The sequence below is a fragment of the Rhinolophus sinicus genome, linkage group LG10 (assembly GCF_036562045.2).
Source record: "Rhinolophus sinicus isolate RSC01 linkage group LG10, ASM3656204v1, whole genome shotgun sequence".
NCBI classification, from domain to species: domain Eukaryota; kingdom Metazoa; phylum Chordata; class Mammalia; order Chiroptera; family Rhinolophidae; genus Rhinolophus; species Rhinolophus sinicus.
Genome location: NC_133759.1, coordinates 40,777,037 through 40,797,065, shown reverse-complemented (window position 1 = coordinate 40,797,065; position 20,029 = coordinate 40,777,037). Strand labels below are relative to the sequence as shown.

The following is a 20,029-nucleotide window of genomic DNA, read 5'->3' as shown; positions in this document are numbered from 1 at the left end:
AGGAAGGAGGAAGGCCCGGAGGAGCAGAAGGCCCGAGTCAGCATGCCTTGTGGCCTGGATTCTTGCTCCAGGCCTCGCCTTCCTCACCCACAGGGTAGCTGCACACAGTAGGCACTTAGTGGATAAGGAATCAGGCCAAAAGGAAGGAGAAGCTGGCACCTCCCTCAGCCCCAACCCCAATTCCCCTCATTTCCTCTTCCTTTTCCCACTCCTCCATCAATTCTTCCTTTGGGGAAACCTGATGACTCCACGTCCCAAACATGGTAAGAGTCTGCTCCCTGCTCTCTACCTACTCACTACCCAGGTCCAGCCACCAGCTTCCAGCCTGGATATTGCAGTAGGTTCCTCACTGGGCTCCCTCTTGCCCCCTGCGTCTAGCCTTCTCCCAGCCTTGGTACCAGAGGGATCCTATTACCATGCAAATCAGATCTTGTCTCTTCTTGCTCAATACTCCCCCAGGCCCTACCTCCCTGAGAGCAAAAGCCATCTGTTCTGGGTCAAACTGTGTTCCCCCCAAATTCATATATTGAACTCCTAACCCCCCAGTCCGTCAGAATTGACTGTATTTGGAGATAGGGTCCCTAAAGAGGTGATTTAAGTTAAATGAAGTCATATGGACGGGCCCTAGTCCAATAGGACTAGTGTTCGTATAAGAAAAGATTACGACAGACATGTATACACACAGAGGGAAAGAACATGTGAGGACAGAGCGAGAAGATAGCCATCTGCAGGCCAAGGAGAGAGACCTCGGAAGAAACCAAACCTGCTGACACCTTGATTTTGGATTTCTGGCATCCAGAGCTGTGAGGAAAGAAATGTCTGTGGTTAAGCTGTGGCACTTTGTTATGGGAGCCGAAGCTGACTAAGACACCATCTGACCCCATGACCTCACCAACGTTGGCTCCTTTGCTCTCTGCTGCAGCAACTCGAGCTTCCTCACTGCTGCCTGTGTGCACTAGGCATGCTCCCACCTCCAGGCCTTTGCTGTGCCCTCTGCCTGTTATGCCCTTTCCCCACCTCTTTCCAGGGCTGCCCCTTCTCATCACCTGAGTTCTTGCTCAAATGTACCCCTTCAAAGAGGCCCTTCACAACAGAGCAGATAGGACCCAAATTGAACCCCAGCTCCATCACTTTTGATGTGGGGACCCAGTAAGCATTTACTTACTTGTTTAGTCAATAAACATTCTCTTGAGACAACTTCACACCCACTCGATTGGCTGAAATTTAAAAGACTGACAACACCAAGTGTTATTAGGTTGATGCAAACGTAATTGTGGTTTCAGACCGTGAATTTTAAATCATTATAACTAGGTTCAAACACATCTTTATTAATCAAAATAGGAACCATTACAATCAACACATTTTTGCCAACGAGAAATAAGTTCATTTATTCCTGTAGCGTAAAAACTCTGTGCTTCAGGATTCGACGAACTCTTGGAAAGCATTTTCTGCATCCTGCTGATTGTGGAAGCGTTTTCCCTGCAAAAAGTTGTCAAGATGCTTGAGGAAGTAGTGATTGGTTGGCAAGACTTCAGGTGAATATGGCGGATGAGGCAAAGCTTCGTAGCCCAATTCGTTCAACTTTTGAAGCATTGGTTGTGCGGTGAGTGGTTGGGCATTGTCAGGGAGAATTGGGCCCTTTCTGCTGTGCGCTTTTCCAATGCTGGCTGCAGGCATTGCAGTTTTTGGTGCATCTCATCCATTTGCTGAGCACACTTCTCAGATGTCATGGTTTCGCCAGGATTCAGAAAGCTGTAGTGGGTCAGACCGGCAGCAGGCCACCAAACAGTGGCCATGACCTTATTGTTTGGTGCAAGTTTGGCTTTGGGAAGTGCTTTGGAGCTTCTTCTGGGTCCAACTGCTCAGGTGGTTGCCGCCAGTTGTCATATAAAATCCACTTTTCGTCACAAGTCACAATCCTATCGAGCAATGGTTCATTGTTGCGCAGAATAAGAGAAGATGACACTTCACAACAACGACTTTTTTTATTTTCAGTCAGCTCATCAGGCACCCAGGAGTTTTTTCACCTTTGCAGTTTGCTTCAAATGTTGCATGCCCGTAGAATGGCCGACGTTGAGCTCTTCGGCAACTTCTCGCGTAGCTGTAAGAGGATCAGCTCGATGACTGCTCTCATTTGGTCGTTGTCAACTTCCGATGGCCGGCCACTACGCTCCTCGTCTTCAAGGCTCTTCTCTCCTTTGCAAAACTTCTTGAACCACCACTGCCCTGTACGTTTGTTAGCAGTTCCTGGGCCAAATGTGTTGTTGATGTTGCGAGTTGTCTCCGCTGCTTCACGACCCCTTTTGAACTCGAATAAGAAAATCACTTGAATTTGCTTTTTGGCTAACATCATTTCCATTGTCTAAAATAAATATAAAATGAACCACAAATAATAAGTAATTAGCAAAAAAACATAAAGTGAGAAATGCACATTAAGATGATGTATAACATAACCACATTTATTTAAGAATGTATTCCAATATCAAAGGCAAATTTCAACAATGCAAAAACTACAATTACTTTTGCATCAACTTAATAGCAAGGTTGTGAAGCCATGGGAACTCTCATACACTGTTGGGGGGTGTTTGTGTGTATGAAATAGTGCAGCCATTCTGGGAAACCATTTAGTAGTTTCTTAAAAAGTCAAATGTAGACTTTTGCAACCCAGCAATCCCACTCCTAAATATTGAAATGAAATGAAAACATGTCCACACAAATATCTACACACATATGTTTACAGTAGCTCTATTAATAGTTGCCCTAAACTGGAAACAACCCAACCCGCACAGCTGGTGAATAGATAAACAAATGGAGGTACAACCATACAATGGAATAAAAAAAGAATGAACTATTGATACATACAACTTGGATGGCTCTGAAAGCCAGAATCAGAAGTCTCCATACTTTATGATTCCAGTTAACTGACGTTCTGGAGAAGGCAAAACTGTAGGGACAAAAAAAAAAAAAAAAGAGTTCAGTGGTTGTCGGAGCTGGGGTTGGGGGCGTGGATTGAGTGGGAAGGGGCCCCAGGGAATTCTGGGGAGCTGGGGATGTTTTGCCTTATTCGGGGAGTTGGTTGCAGGGTGTAAACGTGTAAAACCTCATCAAACTTCACATTTGCGATCTGTCCATTTCCCTCCATGTAAAGTATACCTCAATTTAAAAAAAAGTTTTTAAAAGCAACCACTACCCTTGCCACGCCACCTGTGCCTGACCTCAAGGTGGGCAGCGCAGTGGCCAGAGTGGGCTAGGAGTGGACCCCTAGACTCTAGGAGAGCCGCAGGAGAGGGGAGGCTTGGGCTCCTCTAGGTGGCTCTGGCTCTGGTCCCCTCCACGTTCTAGCGCCGCTCCAGCGCCCCACTACCCCAGCAGAGAAAGGCCGGAAGCGGGTTGGGCAGGGTAGGTGGGAGGCCATTGTTCCAACGTCCGCTCCAGCTCCTCCCCTTCTATTGTCCCCAGGGTGGGACCCGCTGCCCGAGCCGGGGTCCACCTGTTAGGGCAGGAAGGGAGGTGGGGGAAAGGGTCCCTAGGTTGCGCAGCGGAGAGCGTCCAGACCCTGCCATCCCTTCTCGCTTGGAAGGGCGAGACCAGCGCAGTGGACAGGGCCCTCCTGCCTGGGGTCGTTGCGCGCCTCGGCGTCCGGGTTGTAAGGACGCCCCCCCCCCCCCCCGCCCCGCCAGCCCCGCTGCGCGCCTCCGCAGGATCGCACTTCTCTCTCTGGCGGTGTATGACTCATTCAGCACGCTGTCCCCAGAGAGCAGGGCCACCGTGAGCACCCCAACACATACCCATTTCCCCCCTTGGGGCCTTGAGCCCCTCAGAAACCACTGATGCCCGGGGAGGGGGACACTCCCTCGTGGGTGATCGCCTGGGTGCAAACCTGGGGAATGAAGGAAGCAGGGACAAACATTCCCGCCCTTGCCAAAGTCCCCCCCCTCCCCCCCCCCCCAGGCACTGTGGACACCCGGGAAACCAGACAGACAGACAGACAGGTCCTGTCTACAGGAGCCCCATTCCCACAGAGGAAGAGGGAGCAGAGCAAGACGTCAGAGACTGATATGTGCCTGGTGGGTGCAGGTGTATGGAGAGTGGAAGGTGAGGTCAGAGAGCGGCCTGGGGTGGGGGCCCAGACTTGGGGGCGTTGGGAGGACGCGGATTTGAGAGTCTCCAACTAGCAGCTTGGTGAGAAACAAAGGGAGGCAGGAAGATTGGTTCTAGTCGCTAGAGCACTGGCCCTCTCTGGGCCTCACTTCCCCTCGTTGTAGAAAGCATCTGGGTTGGAAGCCCTGAAATTCTTACATCTCTCAAAGCAAGATTAATTTGGGACTCCCTGGGCGGAGTCTGTCCTCTAGCCTCGGCAGGACAGAGGGAAAGTCGGGAGCCACTCCCCGAGGCAGGGAGTTTAAAGGTCTCGGACAGTGAGGATGCGCTCCGCGCAGTAGCCACTAGGCGGCGACAAAGACCAGGTTTGCTGCGTCAGTTTGTTATAAAATAATTTCAGTTGCAGAAAAGTTGTGAGAATAGTAGAGAACTCTTGTGCCCTCTTCTTACCTGCGATTCACCAAGTTTTAGCATTTTGACCCCCTCTTTGCATATTTAAGTCCCCCTCCAAGTATCGGTGAGTAAGTTGCTGACGTGATGTCCCTCGAACCCTAAACCCTTCAGTGTATATATTTCCCAAGAACAAGGGCATTCTACTGGCAACCACAGCAGAATTTTCAAGATCATGTGATTTAATCATGATGCAATAATGTTACATAATCTGCAAAACCTTATGCAAATATTGCCAATTGTCCCAAGGAGGTCTTTTATAGTGTTCTCCCACCCCCACCCCACCCACCCTAAATCCCAGGATCCACTCCAGATCATATTTAGTTGTTCATTTTAATTTTAATTGAAATCTACCCACTAAGCTTTCCTGGGCTGAAGTAACTTGGAAAAGATGGATGTAAAGAGTTCCAGCTTCACTCTTCTTAACCGCATGACTCTGGGCAGTTTCCAGGTCCTCTCCACCAAGAGGTACCAGGTTCTGGGTGGCTCGTGAGAGAGGCTAGAGGGGGCAGAGAGTGCCCTCGCATTCTGAGATGGAGTCTTTTGTTCCTTCTTGGCCTGTCCCATTGCCCCAGGCCCTTGGCCAAGAGGTCCATCACAGTCACCCACCATAGTCTTCAAATAGGGCACAACTCCTTGAGGAAGCAGCTTCTTGCTTTGGGAAAGAAAGGCAAACCCCCGACCAAAGGAGGATGAAAGAAAGGCCAGTTGGAAGTCCTGCTCTGGGTCTGGAGAGGAAGAAAGGCTCTCAGGGCTCCAAAGCCTGGGAGATAAATCCATTTGCCAGCCAAGCAGTTTCCATTTTTTGCTTGCAACAAAATTGTAGGAGGGCCCAATCCTCTTGCCAACTAATAGAAATTAATCTTAATTTCTTTAACCTTTACTATGCAAAATGGAAACAAACACAAAAGCAGAGGAACTGGTTTAATAACCCTCATTTACCTATCACCCAGTTGCAACAACAACAAAATTCTTGATGATGGATTACTACTGATTTTTGGCATAAAACTCAAAAGGAAGTTAAAATACTTGGGGGACATGGCCCCATACTCCCCCCTTTCTTTTCCATAGCTTATTTATGTGACATATGACTGTAAAACATGAGAACTAGGAAGAGATTAAGTCACACACTCATCATAGAAATAAATATTTATCCACTGGCACACAAAAATGGGCAGATCAAATCAAGAAAAATGTATTCTAATCATATTTGGTTAAGTATCTGTCAACATTTGTAATATATTTATGTTGTTTTGATCAATTGCATACTAATATTTGTAGTTAAAAATCTCCAGAACAACCTTTTTAAAACACTTAGTGACTTAGTCACAGAAAACTGAAAACAGTTTAAATTTCAGTTTATATCCCGAGTTTTTGCTACAGACAAGTAGGGCAGTATGCTGAATAAGAGTCTTTTAGGCATAAGAACATATTACATTAGGCTAAAACTTTGTGCGGACAGAATTGAACATAAGTTTCAAAGAGAAAACAATGAGGTAAAACCTCATGAAAGACCGTGTTCGTGTACTTTTCGTATGGGTGATGGTAGGTATCCAATTGCTACATGTACTACAGAGTGGTGAGACAGTTTAACTTTATGATGTCAATATTTAAAATATCCTGCAAAGTACATCCTTTACATATATTTAAACTTTCACATTGTGGGTGTCAATTTTAAAATGTGTGAGAGGGTGCACAGTGCTCCCAAATTCTTTTGGGGGGACTACCAGTAAAAGTGTGCAGTTCTCCACTGGGTGGCACCAGAGAGCTGGGTCTGAAGTGTGAGAACCCATCGCATGCTGGCGGCTACCCTCCAGACTCAGCTTCTTCTGGGTACTTGGCCCATAAACCAGGAGATTTCTACCTCAATCACTGATTATTTCATACTTGGTATCTACCTTTCCAAAGCTGAAAGCATCCTGAAGTGCCCTTGTGGGACAACTGTCCGAGGGTGCCAGGGCCCCAGCCACTGCCTATCCATTGAGACTGTGGGGTCCCTGAGAGGAACCCGGCCCTCCCTGAGCTCCCATCACGGTCCAGCAGGGCTACACCACAACTCACTGTGCAGTTGTTACAAAGGCCCAGCATAGCTGGTGCTAGAATGCGTACTCAGAGAAGGGAGTGGAGCTGCTTTGCTGGTCTGAGGGGAGAAGGGTTGGTTCAGGAAGACTTCTGAGAAGACAGGGTCTCTGAAGGAAGAACAGAAATTTACGAAGTAGACAGAGGAACAGAGGGGCCGTGGGAACAGCATGTGCAAAGGTACAGAGGTGACAGTAAGCATGGAAACGGTGACATTTGTCCCAGCTGTAGCAAAAGACATACATGGGAGCAGGGCTTCCAAATAATAGCGACACTAGTTTATGCTAATTGAGCATTTACTGTGTGTCAGGTACTGTCCTAGATACTTTCCATGGATTCACTCATGAAACCCTCATAAGAATCCCATGAGGCTGGTGCTATTGTTATTTTCATTTTTCAGCCGAATGAAAGAGGCAGTGAAGAGGTGAAGTGATTTGCCTGAGATCACAAAGCATCAAACTTGGGCAGAAGGCCGGACTCCTGCTCTGACCGCTCTGAGGGATTCACAGACACATTTCCTCTGAGACCCCATTATCCTTCTCTACCCTGACCGCCAGGGCTTTGCAGGGCAAACCGGGCCCCTAGCAAGTTCTGTTCTCCACGCGGACTGGGTTCCCAGGGGTGGCCGGGTACAAAAGGTCACATATTAGATGTTTCCATTTATATAAAACACCACGAATAGGTAAATCCATCAAGTCAGAGTCCAGAATGGTGGTCGGGGTGGTGGAAGGAGGGAAGGGGGAGCTACTGCTTAACAGATAATGGGTTTCCTTTTGGGTGATGAAACTGTTTTTCAAACTAGATAGAAGTAGTGGTTACACAACATTGTGAATGTGACTGATTTTGTTATATGAATTTCATAAAAAATAATATTTGACCAGAAAAATAAAAGACTCAAAGACGACAAATAATGTATGCTGTCTAGTATTTGCTTCAAAAGGATCCAGCATGGAGAGCAGTGGGGAGAGAGGGCAGGTATAGATGAAGCAAGACTGACCACCAGCTGGTAACTGTTGATTGGAGTTCATTATATTTATTTTTTGCCTATGTTTGAAAAATTCCTTTAAAAAGAGTTAAACAAAAGAATGAATTAAAAGCTTGCCAGGCAGACAAATAGGGTGTGTGTGTGGGGGGGCCATTGCAAGAAGAGGGAACAGCACATGTAAAGGTGAAGAGAGTAAAGTGGTACCAGGCATGAATGAAGTAAGGAGAGACGGGACATCTACCTGCAATGAAGACTGGGGCCAACCAAGTCCAAGGTCACACTACTAGTGAAAAGCCAAGCTTGCTTGCTTGCTTGCTTCCTTCCATCCTTCTTTCCTTCTCTCTTTCTCACTTTCTCTTTCTCACTGTCTCTCTTCCTTCTTTCCTTTCTGCTTTCCTTCCTTTTTCATTCTTTTTCTTTTCTTTTCTTTTTTAATAAAATCTTGGTTTTAAGCAGAAATAAGTCTCAGAGCTGCTAGGTCAGCAGTCACAAAGTCCAAGCACATATCTTACTTATTGGTGGCGCCTCATTCAGAGCCTATTTAACCTGACTTTGGACATAAATCTGACAAGTTGGGTTATATGGAATCCCAGCCCATAGAAAATGTAAAGCAGTTTTTAGAGTGGAAATGAAAAACTTTTAGGTAAGGTAATCACATTGGCAATAACGAAATGTGACAGCCACAGACGGGGTTGGGAGGACATAGACAGGAAAGCTGATTAAAAGCGAGATTAGAGTAAAAATACATAATCATCAAGGAAATGCAAATCAAAATTACAAGGAGATAGCACTTCATATCCAGAGGATGGGTATAATTAAGAAATTTGATAATGATGAATACTGGTGGGAATATAACATGGGTGAGCCACGTTGGAAACAGTCTGATAGTTTCTCAAAATGTTCAACATAGTTACTATGTGACCTGGCAATTCCACTCCTAGGTATATACCCAAGAGAAATGAAACATATTCATTCAAAAATTTGTACATGAATGTTCACAGCAACACTATTCATAATAGCCAAAAAAGTGAAAACCCAAATATCCACCATGGGATGAATGCATAAAGGTGTGGTCTGTCCATGCAATGCTGTATTACTCAGCAATAAAGAGGAGTGAAATACTGCAACGTGCTACCACATGAATGAACCTTGAAAACATTCTAAGTAAAAGCAGCCAGTCACAAAGGACCACGTGTTATATGATTCCATTTATATCGAATGTCCAGAACAGGCAAAGCTATAGACAGAAAGATGAGTGGTTTCTTGGGGCTGGGAGGGATGGGAAAAGAGCAGGGTGAAAGATAAGGGCTGCAGGGTTCCTTTTTGGGGTGGGAAAATATTCTGGAATTAGTGATGCTGGATGCACAACTCTTGTAAGTATATGAAAAGCCACTGAATAAGAACACTTTAAATGGGTGAATTGTATGGTATGTGAATTATACCAGTTAAGCTATGTTTAAAAAAGAATAAAAGCACAGTTGGCGGGGTTGTTTTAGTGCAGGGGCGAAGAGCATTACCTTCCAGTCGTCCAGGTTAGCGTCTTGGGGCTGACAACCTGGTCATGATGATTAAATGAATTTCAGCAGGAAGTGAATCATATGTTTTGGAAGAAACCTACTGAAAATGAGTAAGAGGAAAAAAATGCTTACATCAGTGCTTAAGGCAAAGTGATTCAGGGTCTCTATTAAAAGGAAGTCCTGAAGGACCACCTGGGCAGGCAGAATGATACTTCAGGGATTCAGCCAGCTGTCCCCTTATAACGCTTGTGAGGTAGTTTTCACGTTCAGGAATTACACCTACTCCTTAGTTTTATTAAGGAAAACATTAAGAAATTCAAAATTTATATACATGTTTCCCCGAAAATAAGACCTAGCCGGACCATCAGCTCTAATTAGTCTTTTGAAGCAAAAATTAATATAAGACCCGGTATTATATCATATTATATTAGAGACTCACTCTTATATTAAAATAAGACCGGGTCTTATATTAATTTTTGCTCCAAAAGATGCATGAGAGCTGATGGTCCAGCTAGGTCTTATTTTCGGGGAAACACAGTATATTTGGGGAACCAAACAAAGAGTTCTTGAAATGAAGAAAAATATGTGATAGGGCATTTAAAATGGACAAAAACTTTGTGGCTTGGTATTTGAAATTCTTTTTAGTGCTTGAAAAATCAACTATTAAAAATAACACTTATTTTTTTAAAGGACATGAGAAAATTTTAAGCTGCTTGCAACTACTTTTCATATAACCCATGAACCTTTAATAATTACAGCAAATGAGGAATTAAATGGGATAAAACTGATACTATGTGTTTTTTGGAACACTGGTTTTTGAAATACCACAGGCGTGCTGACGTGCTCTGTAAGAATTCTGACAAGATGAACATAACTCACAGATTTCATGAAGAACATATTGAGGGGGATTTGCCCAATTATCATCATTTCAATGCTCCCATTAATGTGCTGTCATTGCCTTGATACCTTGTTTTTTTTTAGTAACAGAACACCCATGTACCCACCATCATGCAGACATTTTGTTATATTTACTTCAAACTCTCTCCCTTGGCTTCCAGCTCGTCCCCCTCCCCCCACCCCCAATCCCATTTTGGTCATACCTAGACCTCAGCTACAAATTCCCATTTTGTCCTGTTCTGACATTTAACCCTCTCAGTGGTTATGGCTTATGCTTCTAAGGAGATCATGAGATGGGAACCAAGTGCTAAGAATATCATTTTAGTGCTGGAAGAGAACTAAGGTGACTTTATAGTAAGGTCAGGGAGGCCCAGAAAAAGTGATCTGTCTTCTCAAGGTCACACAAAGTCCGAAATCCACAAACCTGATTCTTTGTCCAGCAAAACGGAAGAGTAGAAGTAGCATGGGCCTTAAGGCAAAGTCAGCTGAGTTCAAAAGCTGACTTTGCCATTTACTAGTGTAATGACTTCTTAAGACAAAATCTAAGCACCTATCTGAGCTTCCATTTTCATCTGCAATGTGAAAAGCCTCTCTTCAGAGCAGCTGTAAGAATTAGAAGTAAAACAAGTGGCACTGTGCCTGGCACAGGATAGAGATTCAATAAACAGCAATTTTTAAATTCCCCCTTTTAAACAGCACCTGTTAGGTGGCGGGCACCACTCCAGGTACTGAGGACACAGCCAGGAACAGAACGATCTCCTTGCCTGTGATAAGAAATCACCAGTAAAATCTATCATTAGCAAATTGTGTGTGCATCCATTCACAAATTTTTGTTCTCTATGGCTGTAATGCTCTCTTTTGTTGTTTCTATGGTCAGGGTATTCTTGACACATACTGATTTTCTGGTTTCCCAAACCAACTCAGGAGCCAGGGGTGACCAGGGACAGGCTAAATTCTGGCTACTGGCCCTTTGTCAGGTAAGAATGGGAGACATCATGTATTCTAGAGATCCAGATGAATATGACAGGTCTCTGTCTTCAAGGAATTCTCTGTCTACTAATACTACTAATAATTGAGAATATTTATGAAGCACTTACTCTAGGTCAGTAAGACACTGTACAATTATTTCATTTAACCCTCAATACTTTCTCTTTAAGGTATAGTGGTTGGAATTCATTTTCATCATGGTTTGCTGTACATTTACTAGGAGTCTCAATAACGATTGAAATGAAGTCTTCTGAAAGAATATTTCTTTGGACAGCTTGAGCTTTAGGGCAGAAGCCTGAAATGATTTTGAATTTTGTCAAGTCCTCTTGCTGTAGCATTTAAGGATTCTAATGCCAAAGGTGACAGGGATTTTTTTGTTTTTTGTAATAAGAATTGAACTCTGAGCTTCCTATATCCTCACTTCCCTGATCTCAAATAAAAAATTTAAGCTCCCATTATAGATCAAAAGGCAAAAGACCAAATACTTTGCACAGTATTTCTCAACCAGCCAACTGACTCAAATGACATGAAAAAGAAGCTAGTTTCCTTTTGAAAGGACTATAATTATCTTTAAACACAAGGCTGGGTCACTACACCTCCCAGTAGCTTTAATGGCTTGTCTTGTAGCCACAGGGTAAACCTTTGCAGCACATTCAAATTTCTTGCATCCTGGCCCCTTCAACCTACCATTTTTAACTGTGTTACTGATTCACATCCAGGCTCCCATCCATTGCTCCAACCACTCACCTTGACCTTTTTCACTTCCGTGATTTTGCTAATACTGTTCCTTTAACTTGGAACGCCCTCCTCTCTCATCTCCACTCATGTGAAACCCATCATCTTCAGCCCAGATACCCCTCTGTCCTCCATGGAGCCTTTCCCAATTGCCCTGTCAGAACTGCTTCCTCCTCTTCACTCCCACATGTGGCTTGACTCCATTACATGTATCTCTTACCAAGTTCCTTTTTACTTGGTTTAGCACAGTCTTGTCCACAGAATGGCTCTCAAATGCTGTTGGATGAATGAAGGCTGAACCGCATAGGCTGTACCAGCGCTGCAAGAACCTCCTCACATGTGCCCTCTGGCAGTGGCACGTCCATTTGACCACCAAGCCTAGAAATCCAGGCCTGGAAGAGAGGCCAATGGGTTGGTCCAGACTTGATCCAGAGCCCCCTGTTAGACAATCCTGAAGCAAAAGATGGCCTATTACAATCTGGCTTTAGGGACACTATCAACCCTTTTTTCATCTCTCGTCAATGGACCTATTACTTTTTTTAAAAAAGTTTTGATATTTTTAATTAAAAAATACCCAAATACATTCGTATTAAGAAGTTCACATTTTACAGGAGTCAGGCATGGAAGTCCTATTCTACCACCGTTCCTCCAACTCCCCTTCCCAGAAGTAATTACTGGGGACAGTCCAATGTGCAGCTTAGTTTCTATACATTTACATACATGTATTTATACAAAAATATTTTCAACATAAATAGGAGATAATATACTATTCCACAACTGATTTTCCCCATTTCATGCACTGATTTACACGAGACCGAACATTTCCTTTTGAAAGCTTTATTGGTGATTTATTTCTTTTTATGTGAACTATTCCTTCATAACTTTTGCCTAGTTTCTACTGAGTTTTCTTCTTGGTTTTTATTAACTCTTATACTGACACATTATGGACACCTATCTTTTGTTACATATGTTGCACAGACCTATTTTCCATCACATTAATTTACCATTTCCTACCAGTGTAACTTTGAGCAAGCCATTTAACTTAAGCTTCAGTGTCTTTACCTGCCAATGAGAATGACACAGTGTACGACGGTGGGAGAATTACGTGAGAACTGAATGTCAAGTACCAAACATTATGCCTGGCATTCGGTAAGTACTCAATAAATGTTAACTACTCTTCTTTACCTAAGACTTGGGTCACAAGTTGGCTAGGTGTTTAGTTTAGCTCATAGAGTTTAACAAAAACACATTGGAATCATTTAGGTGAGGCATACATTTTCTAGCTGGCCATACCCTCCTCTGCCTCCCCAATCCGTTTTCTACACCACGGCCTCTCAGGATTGTTACCAGCCTTCCACTCTCCCGTTTTTAATGGATGAAAATAAAGCTTTGAAATTACGTATCACCTGTAATCAGGGCAGCTGTGCGTGCTCAGTATGCACTACCCAACACTACAATGAATCCTTCACAGTGTTGCTTTTACAGGGCCCCTTGGGACTGGGCAATGTACAACCTGCACTACTGTTTCTAGAAGCTTAAGGACATTCTCACAGCAATTTCAAAGCTTTCCCAAGAGGCCTCTCTTATGTTCACAACATCTGCTAGGTCGGATCAAGATGGGTGTGATCTCTCTAATTTACAGATGTGGTAGGAGGCACAGAACTAGTAAGCCAGAAGTGTGGCCCAAATAGTTCAACATATAGATCAGGGCTGTGAAGGACTAAGTCAGCAGGTCACTGCTTGGTACCCTGTCAAAGGCAAGATTAACCTCTAGATTTCCAGAGGCCTCCCAGAGATCATCAAGGAAAAGTTGTAATACATTTCTACCTTGATAACAAAACCATAGATAATAACCCCTTGCATATATACAGAATGTCAAATGTTAAGTATTTTACAAAGTATATTTATACACCTATTATAATATTTATTAACAAAGCCTTGTAAGAATGGACAGGGATTATTATACCCATGTTGGGGGTCTTCTGATACTGAATTTGGGGTCCTGCATCTAAAATACTCCCTCCAAAGGACTAAAATGTAGTCTTACCTACCAGTCGAATGGAATTGTGGTGAAGTGCCAGTCTAAAATGACGTGTAGAGAATCCAGGGAGACAGTGACAGCCACACAGTTATGAGTTACGGTTTCAAGATACTGGCTAAAGACACACACACACACACATACACACAGGCTAGACACACACACACGCACGCACATGCAACACACAGTTTCTAATGCACAAACTAGTGGAAAGTTTTCAGACTGACAGACTTTTCATTGGAAACTGAATGTGCAAAAATAGAGAGCAAAACAAACCCGAGTCCAACCACCTCGTTAATAGCTGAGGTCTTTATTTCAATTTGTATGTACAGTAAAAGTGCTGCTGAGAATCTGCAGCAACCAGACAAAACATAAATGTAATTCTCTCTCAACAATTAGCAGCTTAAGATCTATCAACTACAGTGTTAACGTTCACACGTTCACAAGTGTCATTTCTGTACTTTTCAATTCGTGCAAGTGAGTTTTTATTCTTACACACTTTGATAAAACACACTTACAATCTAGTAGTCAATCCTACTTGAGGTTATCGCCTAGCATACACAACACACAGACAGAAACGTTAACTCTTAGAGCCACATTCAAAATCCCCAGTTCCATTTGGGGGAGGGAACCATTAATTTTGCCTTTGTCAATTTGTTGATAATATTTGGTTTTCTTTTGGATGCATATTTTCCAAAGCTCAAAGGCAGCTCCTCATTGGAACTCGCTCGGAATTCAGCGTTCCAACTGACTGTACCTCATAAAATCAGAAACAAACCCAAATGCAGTGAAAACCACATGAGAATATGCTCGTCATCAGGACGTGGCTAGCAAGGAAGGCTTGATCCCAGTGCTTTTCTTGGTATCAGATTTTCAACTGGGTAGAGGGGTTACAAGGGGGAGAAAAGACCCCAGTCATTGAAATGTAAAATTTAACCTACTTTTGCTTTTTAAGGAGCCAGTGGAAAAGAAAGCCTTCCTTGCTAGGGTGCACTGAGTATATGCCAAGGAATCGAAATTGGAGCAGACAGAGAAGTACCCTTCAATTATAAAAATGGTAAAATGTTAGTCATTCTACAATCTGAACAGAATCACCCAGGTTACCACAGCCAGCCTCACGCATCCACTAACAAGTTATCCAGGAATGTTTCATTTGAAAGGGAATGCATGTAGTCTTTAAAAGAGAAGAAGCATTAAAGTAAGGGAAGTTTCCACTCACAAACAATTGTTAAACCATAGAGCGAGGTTATAGAGGAGCTTTGCTTTGAATAGACGAGAGTCCAAGAACAGCCACGAAAGAAACTCAAAGGCAACAGGTATGGGCAGCAGAAAATGGGGAAAGGCATCAAAACAGACTCATGGTTACAGATAGCATTAAATGTAGACGACTGTTGGGCCTGGTGAACAATCAAGGGAGAAGAGAGCTGGGAGGCCATTACTGTGCCTGAGCTAGCCTGAAGGTCCTTCCTAAGACAGTTTGAGAGAGGAGGATGGAAAGTTAGCAAGGGCGTGTTTGGCTGGGAGCTCAGGGGGCTTTCCAGAGGTGAAAACTTTCCTTTGATAGAAACTGTCACAAGGCAAATGGAATAACTTCAATCCATCTATCATAGTGACTTCTAGTGCTGACAAAACTTAGTAGCCTCTACTGAATTTAGGGGACTCAAAGGTTCCATCTTAGAAAAACTGGAGGACTGTGGCTAGAGTACCTTTTCAGTGACTTCGTGTGGCTATCTTCTCTGAGCCATCAAGCTAAAGCAGGAAGGGGACACTAGGCTAGTGTGGTAAGGTCACGATGTCCTTTGGCACTCCTGCCTCAAGTCACTGCAATATTTTTAGGCAAAGTTAACATTTTAAATACACAGGCTTGGGAACAATTTGTTTTTGGCCTGAACGTGAATTGGTTCCAATTACTTTTTAAAAGAAAAATCACCCCTGTGGTCCCTGCTCTGGGCACTAATTCTGAGAGATCAACAGAGCTAATAGGTGCACTACAATCATCGGGGGACAGAGTGGAGAGTGGGGTACCTGAGTTAAAATATCAAAATGATTATGGAAACAGCATGCTAACTCTGAGAAGGCCAGCCTGCCAAAGCCAAAGGAGGCTGGAGCTGTCATGTAAACCACGGTCTCAGACAAGGCAACGCTACTCTGCTTTCAAAGGAATTTCCCGGGAAGGGGGAAACAGGCAACGCATGCTCCGCTACTCTTTTTGGGGCACATTATGTGCCCCTTGCTCATTACTTGGTTGCCCAGAGCTGAGGCCAAGAGGGAAACAGCATTTGTGATTCAATACTACGACTATGAAGATTAGCCAAACTTTCTAGATAAGCTCTAAAAACCCAAGTTTCACCAGGATGGTGGAACTGGTTGGTTATAGGATGGGGAAGAAGTCTCAGTCCGTTTTTCTAAATTGTCTATAAAAGTCCACTGAGCATAGTTATGTTAATAGTTCAGTCTATCTGACTAGGAAGCTGACAACATTTTATACCCCAAATCTGGGTCCTTCTAACCTGACATTTCCTTCTCTGCTCTTTAGTGAGAATCACCTATAGTCGATTCTCACAGGCAGACAAAATAAAGCTTTGAAATTAAGGATGCTGGGGCCAAAATGCAGACAGAAGATTCCACATCACTTTGGTTTCAGTAATTAGGGGGTGTTAAAAATAAATTAAGGAAACACAAAGAATTATTTATGACTTTCATAATATAGTCTCAATTTTTCCTGAACACAACCCCAGCCCAAGGTCACTGGGTGAACGTTTTCTTGGGGCAAAAAACCTATCCTATCTTGCTGGTTTGTGGAAACAGCCTCCCCCTCTTCCCTGCACACCCCTTTCCTCTCCAACCAAGCCAAGCCCATAAAGTGGTGGTGTGGGGGCGGCAAACACCAAAAAGCAGCAGCAGCAGCAGCAGCCAGAGGAGGGAGTTTAAGCTGAATCACAAAACAAGGGCGTCAGAGGGCAGCAATTACAGCAAGTCTTCCTTACTCAAACTGTTTCAAGACAAGAGGGAACAGCACACTTAAATATCCACACATTTCTTCATTTAAAAACATCACTTCTTTATTTCAAAGGAGAAAATAAAAGACCCTCCCAACCCTTTTCAAAAAAAACCCAATAATAATAATAACAATAAAAAATCCTATTAGAAACCATAAGGAAGCACTGAGAGATTGAGTATTACATTCTTCAAGTATGCTGTTCAGATTTTTTGTTTTTTAAATTGGTGACTATACACGTATTTTTTAAAAAACCTTAAAAGTGCGGGATTTTGCTTAAAACTAAGTATTTGGAGGGCTACTTCAAAATACTGCAGTAGGACTGTGCAGTGATCCCGTTACGCCACTCTCACTTCTGTATTCTAGCAAAGGTTAAGGGACCAGGTTCAAAAGTGATCACACTTCCAGGGTTAGCATGAGTGGCCAACTTGAATGAGAAAGCCAGGGAGATCCATGTGTTCTTCCACGGACAAGAAAAATCCACCCTGAATCCAAAAATTCAGACATGGAATGTGGTAGGATTTCACAGTAAAGTTAGTCTGGGAGGGGGAGAGGTGGTGAGCCCAGACGAGGCAGGGTGTTAGGTTTAACTGGTTTCCCTCATCAGGTTTTCGCATCTTTTTAGTGGGTTTTAGTGAAGTCCTTCCAGCCACAATTTAGATGCCCTTCAGTATGCTCCAGATTATTGGTTCATGTTAAAGGACTGTTTCAGATTTGCATCCCAAGGAAAATCATGCTACATAAAAATGATCCAAGATTTTTGCCCAAAAAACTTCTTGGATAAAAATCTAAAAAATACTATTGCAATTGCGTCTCTTGAAGAAAAAAACATTATTCTAAATGTAAACAGATTCACTCAACTCTTTTGTTGTAGAAAATGTCAGAGTAGGTAAGTTGCTGTCTAATTCTTCACTGCATGCACTCGCCAGAGGGTAGGGGAGCACTGCCTTCTGTTACCAGCATCATCTGGGGGAGGAAAAGAACCGCTCCACATAGCTGAAGAGGGCATCCCAGTGCTTCCAGAGAAAGGCAATGAAAACCACAAGGAATAAAGTGCTGAACGTCCTGTTGCGAGTCTTCATGAGAGGAACTACGCAGTTGGCTACTGTGGAGACAAAGACCAAAAGGACTGCCATGACGGCCAGAAGAATGTTGATGAGTTTCCCCAGAAGGTTCCGGGCAGTGGCATTCTCCAACCCTTCCAGCTGCACCACCTGCTGCTGCTGCTGCTGTAGCTCCATCTTGGAGATGCGGGTCTGGCACGCCTCGAGGGCCTCCTGTGGGCCAGAACAGGGAACAGGTAAGCCTTCTGCTCACAAGTGCTCTGAGTGGCTGACATGCCCTGTGGGCAAGCCAGAGGCATCTTGAGCTATGACAACGATTTTAAATATGCTAGAGTGTGATGACAGCATCACAGCAGAGTGAGAAGACTCCTTTGTTTCTCCCCTTAAATTTACAATAAATTGGACAACTATAACTCAACAAAGGATCCCCTGCTCAACACACAAACACACCTGAAAGATGCATGCATTTGAACATCTGAAGAGCCCAGCAAAGAAAGCTGAGCCCAGGGCAAAGGAGAGGTACCTACCAGCCAGGGAAGAGGAGCTACAAGATCATGAACTTGCCTCCCTTGTCCCCAACCAACCCGACAAAGCCAGGAAGAGGAGACTGAGACATCTTAAACAGTACAGTGGGGCCACAAAATTATGAAATCATCCCCCGCCCCAACCATCCTCGCTGAGCCTGGTAGAGGCAGTGGAGATGCCTCCAAAAATAGTGGGACCAGCGATCACTAGTAAAAGGGAGGTGGCTCTGGGAGCTCACAAAACCAGTTTTCCACCACCTGCCACATGTCCCCCCACCAGTGGTGCCCTGTAACCGAAGCAAGCCGGTCACAGAGGGGACACCCACCACCCCAGTGGGTATGTAACATTTTCATTAACTGAAGTGATGCCACTTCACCTGCGATCCCAGAGGCACAAATAGTAAGAGAAAACAAAAACTTGTGCTGTAACACCATCTACTGGAAAACAAAAGAAAGTATCCTACCTACCAACCTGAATTGTTGAAAGCAAAACAGTATTTAAACAAGAAAAGAGCCTATTACCTCAAATGCACAGAGAAATAATCCATCAAATTCCATGAACAACCAACGTAACATGGGAGCACAGAAAGGAAATGAAAAGTCTACTGGGAACCAAACTCAAAGTCACAGAAGACTGTGATTTAATGATAGAGAATTTAAGTTTGCAGGTATGAAGAAGCTCAACAAGACAACAAGAGAACTGAGAAAGGTAGCTCAATAAACTCAGGAAGAAAATTAATGAACAAAAGGAGTACTTTACTTAGGAATACTTTAAAAGTACTCCTAAGTAAAGTACTCCTGGAGCTGAAGAACTCAATAAATGATGCAGAATGTGTTAGAGAGCACTGGAAACAGAGCAGACCAGATGGAAGAAAGAATTAGCGAGCTCACAGACAGAAACCTAAACCTAGAAATGACCCAGGAGGAAGAAGAGAGAGAACTAAGAATTTTTTAAAAATGAAAGAATTCTTTGAGAATTATCTGACTCCATTAGAAAGAGCAACACGTGGATAATAGGCATGCCAGAAGGAGAAGAGAGGGTGAAGGGAACAGAAAGTCTATTCAAACAAATAATCGGGAACTTCCCAAACCTGTGGAGATAGTTGGACTTTCAAATTCAAGAAGCTAACAGAACACCTAATTATCTTAATTCAAAAAGATTGTTTCCAAGACACAATATATTAAAGCTGTCAAAAGTTAATGACAAATATATGGTGATGGAAGGAGAACTGACTCTGGATGGTGAACACACAATGGGATTTATAAATGATGTAATACAGAATTGTACACCTGAAATCTATGTAATTTCACTAACAATTGTCACCCCAATAAAATAAAATTTAAAGACAAAGGATTTGCAAGGCAGCCAGGGGAAAAAGACTGTAACTTACAAAGGAAACTCCATTAGATTACCATCAGACTTTTTTTCTTTTTTTTCTTTTTTCAGAAACCCTCAAGCTAGGAGAGAGTGGAATGAAATACTCAAAATACTGAAAGAGAGAAGCCACCAGTCAAGAATAAAATATCCAGCAAAGGTATCCTTTAGATATGAAAGACAAACAAAGGCTTTCCCAGACAAACAAAAGCTGAAGGACTTTACCATAAGACTTGCATTACGAGAAATGTTGAAAGGAACTCTTCTATCTGAAACAAA

The 20,029-nt window shown here is 43.3% G+C and overlaps 1 protein-coding gene and 1 long non-coding RNA gene across 20 annotated transcripts in view; both read right to left on the bottom strand.

The window, feature by feature from the left end:
- Positions 1-1,332: 1,332 nt before the first annotated feature.
- LOC141567222 (uncharacterized) lies at positions 1,333-4,840 on the bottom strand. Its single transcript, XR_012489691.1, has 3 exons — positions 4,552-4,840; positions 2,863-2,944; positions 1,333-2,362 (listed from the first exon to the last, which is right to left on the bottom strand). It is a non-coding gene; the product is annotated as an uncharacterized LOC141567222 (long non-coding RNA).
- A 9,225-nt stretch (positions 4,841-14,065) lies between these two features.
- Positions 14,066-20,029, bottom strand: part of TMCC1 (transmembrane and coiled-coil domain family 1) — a 177,099-nt gene continuing 171,135 nt past the window's right edge. For 18 of the 19 annotated variants that reach the window (XM_074312951.1, XM_074312953.1, XM_074312950.1 and 15 more), the window contains one exon: positions 14,066-18,064. In XM_074312951.1, the coding sequence (XP_074169052.1) occupies positions 17,750-18,064 (315 nt within the window). In that variant the 3' untranslated portion in view covers positions 14,066-17,749. Of the gene's footprint in view, positions 18,065-19,975; positions 20,020-20,029 lie in introns of all 19 variants that reach the window. The other variant, XM_074312955.1, reaches the window with a different exon arrangement.